The sequence below is a fragment of the Tursiops truncatus genome, chromosome 2, assembly GCF_011762595.2.
Source record: "Tursiops truncatus isolate mTurTru1 chromosome 2, mTurTru1.mat.Y, whole genome shotgun sequence".
NCBI classification, from domain to species: domain Eukaryota; kingdom Metazoa; phylum Chordata; class Mammalia; order Artiodactyla; family Delphinidae; genus Tursiops; species Tursiops truncatus.
This window is the reverse complement of record NC_047035.1, coordinates 155856276-155868598: the sequence shown is the minus strand read 5'-3', so window position 1 is coordinate 155868598 and position 12323 is coordinate 155856276. Positions and strand designations below refer to the sequence as shown.

Here is a 12323-nt window from a genome sequence, read left to right as displayed (position 1 = left end):
ATATACATATTCCCTCAATAGTTCAACAAAGGTAAAAGTGGACAATTCCATTTCACAATGGAGAAAACTAAACAAAGAAAGATGAAATGACTTGCTCTAGATCACAGTCCTTCAGCTCTTGGTCAAGATGTCCACACACGTTAGAAAGAAAATGAAACTGTAATTCCTCCATCACATTCTTTAGATTAACTGGTTTTTAAACCTCTGCCCAGGGCAGGAACCTTTTTCGGTTTCTAGCCCTAGACACTTAAATTCTTGACTTATGCGTGATGTGAATACCTTTCTGTCTCAAATCCTGTACAGCCTCCCCAGTCCTGACCTCCTCCTATTCATGTCTCGGCAGCAAAGGCATTCCCTCTTTTAAGGCTACACCATCCACTTACTGAACATTTTTATGGCTTTGTGCCCTGTCCCGTACATTAGTACATAACCTAATCCTGGGACAGCTGGGAAGGCAGGCATGGGGGCTGCTGCCCTGGGGCTGGGGACACGCAGGACAGATCCTCACACATGCTACTCCAGGCGCCAGATGAGAGGCTTAGAAGAGGGTTTGATTCCATCCGTCCAACCTCCATCCCCTTCAGTCCATCAGTTTTCACCTCGCTGGCCTCTTCCTTTCCTGCCCTGTTCCGCCTCCTCCTGAATCTAGAAGTATGTTTACGTTTCTCCATCTTAACATTTTTCCTCCTATTGACCCTGCTTGACTTTGTAAAAGAAACCAATACATTTTATGGAGGTGTCATATGTGAATACATAATTCCCGCCTCCAGGCTCACATCCGCCCTCCTCTCACGGCCTCCGGAACCGTGACATCCCCGCCACCGCTGCAGTGATTGGCCACTTGGGGGTGAACCGCCTGCCCAGTGGCGAAACTCAAATGCCTCTTCTCTGCACTCACCTTCATCTCCTTCCTGCTTGGTTCCCCGAATACCAGGCTTCCCCGGAGCTCCCTTCCCACCACCTGGCTCCCCCCGGCTGTCCCCAAACATGGTCCTCAGCCAAGGCCTCACCCCCCAGGCCCCTGCTCTGCTGTGTTTGGTGATTCTAGCTCAGTGATCCACCCAGGCCCCACCTGGCTGACATCTGCCCACCTCCCCACCTCTGCAGCTGACCCAGGACAAGGTCGAGGATCAGGGAACCCATCTGCTTTGGGGATGTATTTAAATGAAAGGCCAGTTCGCATGTGCCTCAGCTCAACGTGTGTAAAACCAAACCACCTTCCACTATAAACTTTTCCTGCTCCCGGCTGCCCTCTCTCTACTAATGAAAGCGCTGTCCTACTGGTCCCCAGGCTCAATACACTTCCGTCTTCAACTCCTTCCCTTTGTCTCGCTCACATCCAATTGGTACCCAAGTGCCACCACTGACACTCTTGCGCTCGAAGTCCTTACATGGCTCTTCACTGCCCGCAAGAGGAAGTTCTAGCTCCTCAGCCACGGCTTTCAGGGCCCTCCCTCCCTGGTTCCTATTTCCCATCCATCTTCTGCTGGTGAAAAGTGAGATGCATTTCCATTTGCTGACTGAATGCTTTTTCTGGGTTTTCTCACGCTTGACACATCTGATAAATCTCCCATTTCTACCTCCCAAAATCCTATCCGTCTTATAATTTTGGCTCCAACGCCAACTCTCCTGTTAAAAGTTACCCTCACTTCCTCAAGACAGAATCTCTGCTGTCACTGACACCTTGTGCCTTATCTGATTCCTGCTCTTCAACCAGAAGAGTCCAGGTTGGGGCATTTTGCTTATTTTTTTTTTTTTTTTGCATGTGACCACTGCATCCAGTTTAAGGGATTAAGCCACATACAAATGAAGCATTTATATTTTGCTGCTTTTAAGTCTTAAAGCGTGGACCCTAGATTATAAGCCTCTGGGAAGTTGTGACTAGAGTCAAGTTTTGTTGCTTTTTCCATCTAATATAAAACACAGTTAAGCACTCCATACATGCTTTTACTAGTGCCGGCAATGATAACATGGTTATATCAGACAGCAACATAGATAATTTGGGAGGTGGGGGAGTCTCACTGAGTGGCTGTGTTGTAGAGAAGACACGCCTCTGAGCTCACACACACTTCACAAGGGGCCATGACGTGGACCTGCACACGATGCAGGAGACTGTGCAGGGCAATGTTTACACTGAATCACGGACACAGCACAGCCTCCAGAGCCACTGAAGCAAACACGTGGAAAACGAGAGCCCCTATCTAAAAATATTGAAAAAGTGCACCCCGAACAAAGCAGGACCAAAGTCCTGAGTGACTGACGGTCCTACGAATGAAGGATGGGATGTGTCCACCCCCGGGGCCAAGCTTGCAGAAATCCAAGCTCTGCGGCAAAGGGGAGGACCATACGTTATCGTCACCCACTCGGCGGGGCAGCTTTAGTTAAGCTTTAAATTAGCTCAGGACTATTAAGAGACTGCGCCAGGGCAGGGGCATCTCATCGACTGCGCAGGGCAGCCCGGCCACCATGCGAAGCTGTTCTGATGGCAGGCGCTGAGATGACTCTGGCAGCTCAGGAAACGAATGAATGAGACAATGAGCTGCGGTTCTGCTATCTGGACCAAGAGACTTCTCATTTCCTTGACGGTAAGGGAAATTTAAAGGTAATTCCACATCAAAATGCCCACCACATGCAGGGGCCGTCAAAACTCCAGCTGGGAGGTTTTGCATGCTTTTTCTTTTTTAAACCCTAGAAGCAGAATGATCAATGCCAAATAAAGAGGCATTTACTGGAAAGATGGACCACTCCCAGTGATTGTTTGCTTTTTTTTGTTTTTGTTTTTTTTTTCAGTGATTATGTTTTAAATGCCTAAGGACTTTTTAAATATTTGCTTTTCATGAAATGCCTCTGTTGAGAAGCCAGGGAGCAGAAGTGCCAAGGACACATTCCTCTTTTTTCTGGTTTTGCCACTGACCAAATCTAATCTAATGGTGAATACTATTCTCAGAGCTCTTTGTTGCATTAAGTGTATAGAAAAATGGTACAGGTTACAGAAGAGGGAGAAAGTAGAGAAAGATCTCTCCTTTCCCCACCTTGGTCCAATTCACAAAATTTTAGCATAAGGTATACAAAAAAGTTGGTCATGAAAAGTTTTTTTTTTAAAGGGTGTAGAAGCTATAGTTTGTGGGAATTTAGTCAATATGTCTTTTAAAAAGCTAATGCTAAAATATAAATGACATGAGGGCAGGGGTTTGGTCAGCTTTGTCCACTGGTGTTTCAAATGCCTGCAATCGTCCCAGGTACATAGTAGATGCTCAATACATATTTCTTGACTGAATGAAAAGAATATATCAGGAAATTATAGTCACTCTAGTGACATTTTATTTATGGAACATTTTACATGATGTTCAATCCCATTAGCAATGCTGAAAATAAAGCGAGCCCCATAATGTCGAGAACAAGTTAACATGTGCAAACCTTCTAGAAAAAAAAAAGTACAAAAGGGTGAAACCTACAAAAAACAAGCAAAACCTGGAATGTCCATTCTCTTTCTGTAGCAATGAGGATGTAAGGCTGTTTGACGGATTCAACCCCACAAGTAAAGAGCTGATTTTAAAAACCAACTTGCTTCTGCTTGATGACGACACTTTAACGTGTAGCGAACGAAGGGGGAAACTCGACTGCCTGAGATTCACTTGCTTGATAATAAGCAATGAGGAAAGACAGGCCTAAGGGGAAATGTGGGCAGGTAAGAGACCCAGGTAATTTCCGAATGAAGAATGGATCCCTGAATTAATAACACGCTGAAGAGCAGCATAGGAAAAAAATACCCCCAAAGTTAAATGGGACCCTGCTTCATGGACCCTGTGGAGGCCAACCTGAGGGCGGTTGGCGAAGCACACGGAATTAAGAGCGCATTTGAGGTTGGTCTTTCAAAAGCCCACATCAGAGGAGATGGTTCTTTTCAAGTGAAATCCCTTTATCTGACCTGAGACTCTTACTTATTCTATATCACGACATCAGAATGTTTTGAAAGCCAATCTTCGTAAAATTATTGGAATAAAACCCCTGCTTTCTATGACCTTGTTCTAATGTGCACTGGTATTGATTCATTCTTCAGAAACCTGTCAGACCTGAACATCCACCTGGAAGGGGCGCGGACCCTGCCACACGTCACCACAACAGACTCAGGGTCCTTAGGGACGCGTGCGCTGAGCTAGACGGAACACGCGGCTTTCAAACCTTTCTCTTTGAGCATTTCTACTTGCTGTTCAGCTGAAGTAACACTTGAAGTATGCGTGACACTGTGCATGACACACTGTTCCAAATGCAAGAGGGGTTACGAGTAAAGAAACTGTTCCTACTTTACAGGACTTACTATCTAGAAGGTAGAGAGACAAGCACCCCAACAACCAGCCTGCGAAGGAAATAAGTGTTTTAGAAGAAGGAACGTACTTTGACGGTACAGGAGGGCAGACTTGAGGCATTGATGGACCATTGCCTCCCGGCTCAACGGTTCCTCTTTCCCTCCAATCCGCCCTCAGGGAGCTTCTAATACAGCTCCTTACCAAGGAGCCTGCGTGTGACCCAGGTTTAGAATGAGGTACGTATTTATATTAGAAATACATTGTGGAAGCAATTAATTCTTTCCGGAAGGCTTCATGGTGGAGATGACATTTGCACTGATTCTTAAGAGATAAGTATGAGACTACTAAAACCAATTTTTATTAATTACTAGAAACCTTTTTTTTTTTTTTTACTGCTGCTTAATCTATGGAAAGCAGTATAAACTATACTTTTTATAATGTGCGTTAAAAACACCGATTTTAGACCTACTCATGAATCTTCCCAACCATTGACACTGTAATAAAGGAGTGATGTAGGAGGTTTTCACAGGAGGAAATTGGAGAGAAGATATTCAAGGCAGAGCAGCCAGTAGGTTTAACAAAGGCAAGAAGGCCGACAGTGTGTTTCGGGGAGGAAGAATCCCGATGTTGCTGGAGGGTAGGCTGCTGGGGGCTGGGGGGCCGCGGCAGTTCTGGGGAGAAAGGATGGAGGCAGGTCAGGGAGCTCCCTGAAGGCCATGCTAAGGAGTTTGTCCTGCTCTAGCTGAGACCACAGTGAACCGTGTGAAAGTGTCTGAACCGCGCTGTTGGCTTTGTTAACAGTGTGCAAGATGGAGCTGGTGGCGGCACTAATGGGACAAAAGGAGCTTCACCCGGGGGGGTGTCAATGGGAGAGGAAAAAAGATGTTTCAGAGAGAGAACCGACTGGACATGGTGACTGATGGGATGACAGTGAACCAGAGGCTGGCTGCAAAGGTCACTTCACCGGCTTGAGCCTGGGTCAGTGAGAGGCGGAGGGTGTCTCAACGGGGATGAGAGGCGGTGGGAACAACAGGCTTCTGGAAGAAGGTTGGCTTCAGACTCCCCGAGGTCGTGGCATCACTCGGCAGCCTGGGGAGATGGCCTCCCCCAGCGCCCTCTGTCTGTGCCTCTCTCCTGGCCCCATCAGACTCCACCGTGATACTACTGCCCCCGCATGTGACGGCTTGGACAGGGCAGTGCAGGCCCAACTCATTTTCATGGACTTGCCCTGCCTAGCAGAAGGCTCCAGAATGGGGGCTAGGTCTGCCTGTGAATCCATCTCTTCCCACGATGCGAGTACTAGGGTGACACACGTGCAGAGACACTTAGTGGGGGGACAAAAGCCTCTCGTAACACTGAAGGGCTCTGGGATGACTCGGAGGATAACTTCCGGGTCCCCAAAGCTCAGCCAGCCTGGTGATAGCGGTGGGTGACACTGGAGGGGCCCACTTGCTGGCCCTCCTTATGTGAGGAGCCCGGGAAAGGTCTGAATCCCACGGAAACACCCCCGGTCTCTGTTCCCCTCAAAGAGTCCACAGGAAGCTTCACAGCCTGCAAGGAGGCGGGCCGTGTCTTGAAGATGGGAAAAAACACTGCCTAGACTTCAGAGTGAAAACTATGTGAAAAGCCAACGGTAGGAAGGGAAAAATGCTCCCTAGCATTTTAAAATGCCTTCCACTGTCGACAGAAATTATCTATTATCCTGAAGTGTTCACTTGACTGAGTGCACTTACAGAAGCATTTGGAGAATTTTAAAACATCCTTTTATAAAAAAAAAAAAGAAAAAAGAAAATAGAAGAAGGTCAGTGGAATAATGTGGTACATGAATGCAACATTATGTTTCAGACAGGAAATGCCAGAGAAATGTTCGCGTGTGGTAATGATAACCCTCTTGCGCAAGTTCTCAAAATTACCAGGCAAAGGCAACAAATCTACAAGCTGGGTAGAAGACAGATATTATCTTTCTTTAAGACCTAGCCACATGCCTTACAGACAATTTGCCTCTTTATACCAATATCGAGACTCATGCCTCAAAAACAGGTTGAAAATCGGGTAAGAAGAAATGACCCAAGAATTAATTAACTAAATAGGAGACTGAAGTAAACAAAGGAAAAATTATCATATCAAAATGAAAGACAAGAAACACGATTAAATTAGGCTTCAAAAGACCTCAGAGAAACTCATTAAAGGCATAATATGCCTTTACCTGGTTTTTTTTTTCATGATTTAATTTCTAACTTTATTCCCTACCATCTGATAATTGGAAGAAACACTTACTCTAATCATGGGCAACTGAGATGATTTTTCTTTTTTTATGTTTTAATTTTAACTCTGCTTTCTTTGAGGAATGTTCTCAAAGGTTGAATCATTTCATCACCAAAATAACCGAGATGATTTTAATGTTTATTTCAAGGCCAGGAGACAAAGAAACCTTTTTTAATTAATGCTTAATTTTTTATGTCTTAAAGCACAGACCGTTTAAAATCATTTATAATGATGCTGTAGGGAGCTTCTTCCTGGGTATGCAAAACAGAAATGATAAATTTACAATTATTAAAAAAATTAATAGTTTTGAGGACTGAGTTGTCCCTTTACTTTCTAGATGGATTTGTCTGAAGCATAAGAGACATCTATCTTTAAAAACAGGGTAAAAACAAGGCCTGTGCAGGAGGGTGGGCTGAAGCTTTGATTCACATTACAGTCTGAATGGACTGGTTCACGGTTCAACTGGAAGCCCTGTTTTTCATTATTTAGAAAATAAAAAATCATATTGGCCTTGGGACCAGCTTTCTTTCCCTTTTATTTCCTGGGAAATTGCTCTGATGAAGTGGAGAGTCATGAATTCTTACTAACCACCTTTCCTGTGACTTTGAAAGAGTCCCTGGTGGAAATTACACAAATAATTTACTTGCACTTAAACGCCAGATTTTTTTTAGTTACACTTAAGAAAAATAATTGAAACGTAGATTTAAATCGTTTCTGCTGCTACACTTCAGCATTCTAATCAAATACTCTCAGCTCTTATGCAAAGCATTCCTCAACAGAGAAGAGAAAAACCACTCTCCCTGACACCTCCGTTGGCAGAATTTCCAGACGGGCTGGACACCATGTTAAGGGCAGAGGGAAGGACGCTTGGCCAAGGTGGGAAGAAAGAAAATGCATCTCAGGACACATTTTCCCTTTCATTCAGGTCTCTGGAAGAAGCTGAAAATGGTCAGACATGTTTCAAGTTCCTTAAATATTCTGGCTCTCTTCTTAGGCTTCTGAGTGCCCTGCACTTTAAGAAGGTCACTACGTATTTGTGCTCCTGACCATACTGGATGGAAGGGATCCATGTACATGGACCTTCTCTCTTACCCCTCACCCTTCACCTCTCACCTCTCCCTCTGCCCCCGCTCAGCACCACGCCTTCCACGTGAGGCTGTGATCGTGCCAGGCCTCCTCCTGCCTCACAGCCCGTGCTTGCTCTGTCCTCTGCCCGGACACCCTTTCTCTGGATTATCTACGTGCTTCCTTCACTTTCCTCAGGTTTCTGCTCAAACGCCACCTTTCCAGAGGGGGCAAGGCTTCTTCAACCCTTTGCACTCCCTCCATCTTATTCTGCCCGGTCTCTCTGCTCACAGCGCTTGCCTGGCACACACGACTGTGCATTGTCCGAGTCCCCCTAACAGACGGGGAGACTCCCGGGGGTGGGGAGTGTCCCAGGCTAGCACCTAAGGCTATCCAGACGCTCAAAGCACTAACTGTCAATTATAATATCGACACTGATCAGCTGGCAGACACTTTTGCACTTGGCTCTTAAACCCACGAGCCTTCTTAAAGGAGAACAAGACGTTCGGGTTATCAATTCTGATTCTCCGGAATGTCCTGGGCACATACATATGCCCAGATATCACAAAGGAAGAATATATTTTCGTAAAGTTGAATGAACCTTGCCAAGCAAACAACAGGCCACATACCCTTAACCCAAATGTCCATCACGAGAATGGTCACTTGTGGAACAGCAGAATAATTTCAGTGTTAACTACAATAGTAAACTCTTTAAGGGCTGATGGGCCTTAAAGAGGCCCATCAAAAGAGTCCACCAAAAACGGTGGACTCTGGCTCCTCGCCATATAAGGGAAAGTCTTCACAGAAAAAAGAGTTTTCTTTTTTCTCCACTTTGTTACCAACCATGTGGTGAGTTTCTGCTGATTACTCTAAATGCAAGGGAGTCAAGGCTGAAAGCCAAGGTTGGAAACATTACAATCACTGACTTTTGCCAAAATAAAGTCAATATTGCTTTCTCTTTAAAAAAAAAAACAAAGCCAATCTTCTTCCTTTTCGTATGAACAATTAAGAAAGCATTCAGATTTTGAGGGATGTTTAGTTGTTTCACTCCAAACAAAATATAGTTAAAAATACCAGCTGCTGACCGAAGATCCATGTATAAATGTATAAAATGCATGTACAATGCTCTGTGCTGTTTTTAAATTTTTATTGGAGTAGAGTTGATTTACAATGTTGTGTTAGTTTCAGGTGTACGGAGTCTGTGCTGGTTTAATGTCATCTTTTCACAGTCCTCACAGGGAGAGGATAATTCTCATTTAAAAAACTTTTCAAGCTGATTTCTAAAACAGATACATTAGCGAGATCAAATATTTAATTTGTTTTTAAGAAAAAAAATCACTATTATTTTCATAAGCGGGAATATACCATGTCAAAAATGTGTATGTCTTAAAAAGGATTTAAATAACCAGTTTATGTTTTGCATTAGAGTTATAACTTAATCTTGAAAAAAACGACAAAGCTGATGTCTCAGGAATATTATCTGTTGCATGAAATGAGGCCCACATGTAGTCACGGTACGTTTTTGAAGACATTTCAAGAATGAAGGCAACGTCCCATGTGCTGTTGCTTTGAGATGAGGTGGAGGATACAACTTCCAGCCTCTCCTAAACATCTCTTAGGTTCCTCCCTCAAAACTGTACTCAGAAGGAAATGTGTTAGAAACACAATGTTTTGTAAACACATCAAGGGCTATGGCAGCTTCACTGCTCCCTGAACTTGGAAGCCTTAACAAAGCTGGTCCGTCAGGTGCTGTAGCTTTCCTTCTCCATTTTTCGGAAAGAAATCTCCACACTATGACATAAGAGCGTGTTGGACAGTTAGCTCATCTTTTGGGAGCAGCCGATAGAGGGCCCTGGGGATTCCAGTTAGGAGGGGGCTTGTACGTTGTTCAGGCCAGCTCCTCCACGTACCAGAGGAGAAGGTGAGATCTCCACCAAGGCCCAGAAAACACAGAGAGGAAGGCAAGCCAGCAAAACGCTTCTCAAAAAACAAATCCCGGTGTCTAAGCAACCACATTAGGTCTGGCTCCTATGAAAAAGAAAACGGCATCTGCCTTTGAATAAGGCAACAGAATTTCTAAGGTGGGGGGAGGGGGGAGAAAAAAAACACTTTAAATGACACGGCCCAGAATGGGACCACAAAGGAACAACAAAGATGGTCCCCTCTAGGCCACGGTGTTGAAAATCAAATGTAAAGGATGGAGCTGGTGTGAAATATCATGACGAAGATGATTCGGGATTTTGAGATTTAACAGAGAATTCTTAAATTGCTAAACCAAAACCAAAAACACAACAACAAAAAAAACAGGAGAAAAGAGCATTCCTGAGAGACTTCCTCATCTTGGGGAAACCTCATGAGGACTGAAGCGACAGCACATTTTTCAAACAAAATGAGCGTGCGAGAATCAATAGCAGGGTAGACTCCCTCGCAAAACCTTTTTTCTCATTTTATCCTTGGAGGATAAAAACACACAAGCTCAAACTTTGTTTCTTTAAAAGATACATGCACCCCTATGTTCACAGCAGCACTATTTACAAGAGCCAAGACATGGAAACAACCTAAATGTCCATCAACAGAGGAATGGATAAAGAAGAGGTGGTGAACGCTACTCAGCCATAAAAAAGAACGAAATAACGCCATTTGCAGCAACATGGATGGACCTGGACATTATCTATCATACTAAGTGAAGTAAGTCAGAAAGAGACAAATATGCATGATATCACCTAAATGAAATGAACCTAAATCTAAAATATGACACAAATGAACCTATCTATGAAACAGACTCACAGATAGAGAGAACAGACTTGTGGTTGCCAATGGGGGAGCTGGGGAGGAATGGACTGGGAGTTTGGGATTAGCAAATGCAAACTATTATATACAGAATGGATAAGCAACAAGGTCCTCCTACTGGACAGCACAGGCAACTACATTCAATAGCCTGGGATAAACCATAATGGAAAAGAATATAAAAAAGAATGTATATATGTGTATAACTGAGTCACTCTGCTGTACAGCAGACATTAACACTGTAAATTAACTATACTTCAACAACAAAAAAATAAATTAAGAATAGGCAAACAAAAAAGGAAATTAAAGAGGTAATTAAGTCTGGTGTCCGGCTCGGTCTGAACGCGTCCACCCTGCACTTGGCACTGACCCCTGTGTCCTGTCTCCCAGAGGCAGGATGACCCCTTACCGGGACTGGTGAGGGCTCCTAGGGCGCTGCTCGTGGTGGAGAGAGGATTTGCATTGGTGGTAGTGGCTGAGGTCTGGGCTGCGGCTGCAGCCGCCGCCAGCGTTGCCAGGTTCTGTAACTGTAAAGCATTCATGCCTGCGGGGTGGGGGAAGAGAGAGGCAACGTTAGCAATAGGCCCACTTCACCTGTTTCCAAAAAGAGAAGGCAGGGGACATGGGCAGAGAGCTCCGGGATGGCACACTCGCCCCAGCTGCCCTGGGGACTCGTGTGTCACCACGCAGCCTGTGCCAACCCAGCACCCTCTTCCTAACGCCTCCTCCCAGGCTGCGCAGGTCATCCTACAAGATAAGCAACAGGTTTCTGCGTGGACCATGGACAGCAGGGCCTTCCACCTCGTGGCTGTCAAGAAACTGTGAGATCCGGGCTTGGACAGCTGGAGTTTCAGGGGAAACTCTCCATCCCTAAACTCGACAGGTACACGTATGAGGTATTACAGAAGAAATGATGTTTTATGGCTCTGAAGCTGCACTGATTCAGTTTCCTGGCTCTATTAGCTGTGTGACTCTGCACAAAGTTCTTAACCTCTCTGTTTCCTGAGTCAGTGGTGACAGTTACTGTACCTTCCCTCACGCGGTGGTTGTGCAGATTAAATAACTCGATGAATGAAAATTACCCAGCATAATAACTGGCATGATGTGAGCCCCCAATAAATGTCAGAAACTATTGTTGCTGTTACTATTATCATCGACCCTGAACTTCTCTCTCCAGGTTTATTTTGAATGTGAACTTGAAATCGCGTCCATGGCAGGAACTCAAATAATATTTGCTGAATCAAAGAATGAAAAAAGGTGGCAGGGCCGTGATATCTTTATTTGTAAAATGTTTGTGTCTGCATGTTAAACGTATTTGTATCTGAAAGAGGAACTACTTTTTAGCTAGAATGAATCGAGGGCTAACGAAAATTAAGAAGTGAATGGCAGAGAAAGGAAACTCAGCTGAGAGGTCTGGGGCTGATCCGTCACGGGGGTGCTGGCAGGCCCTGGGGGGCTCGGGCCTGGAGCCTGGGCCGTGTACACTTTTAGTATCTTTTCTCCCCCTCCTTCTGTTTCTCAATACACAGGTTCTCTGCACAAGGTCTTCTTCCGTGATTCCCTTTACCCCCACGTACATTCAAGAAGCAGGAAACAATGGTCCTCTCCTCATACAGAGGAATTTTACACAGAAAGACACAGGAGTGAAGTCATCGGCTTAATTTTACCTTCTTCTTATGTCTCAAATCCGGGTACTCAACGCACGGCTGCTGAGCAGATATAACCTCTATAACCGGAGACAGTGGTCTGACAACAGTGCTGGGTGGGGACGGGGGGGTGGATGGAGGGGCAAGAGAATGTTCTAGCAACACAGCTGCGAAGCCCCCGGCCACCATGTGGAGCCCTGTCTCAGCTTGGCTCAGAGCCCGGCTGCCAGGCCCACTTACCCTGCTCCTCCGT

At 45.1% G+C, this 12323-nt stretch overlaps 1 protein-coding gene across 9 annotated transcripts in view; it reads right to left on the bottom strand.

Moving 5' to 3' along the window:
* CELF2 (CUGBP Elav-like family member 2) overlaps window positions 1–12323 on the bottom strand; it is a 525704-nt gene that overhangs the window by 35051 nt on the left and 478330 nt on the right. For all 9 annotated transcript variants that reach the window (XM_073801535.1, XM_073801536.1, XM_033852343.2 and 6 more), the window contains one exon: window positions 10834–10968. In XM_073801535.1, coding sequence (XP_073657636.1) covers window positions 10834–10968 — 135 coding nt within the window. The remainder of the gene's footprint in view (window positions 1–10833; window positions 10969–12323) is intronic.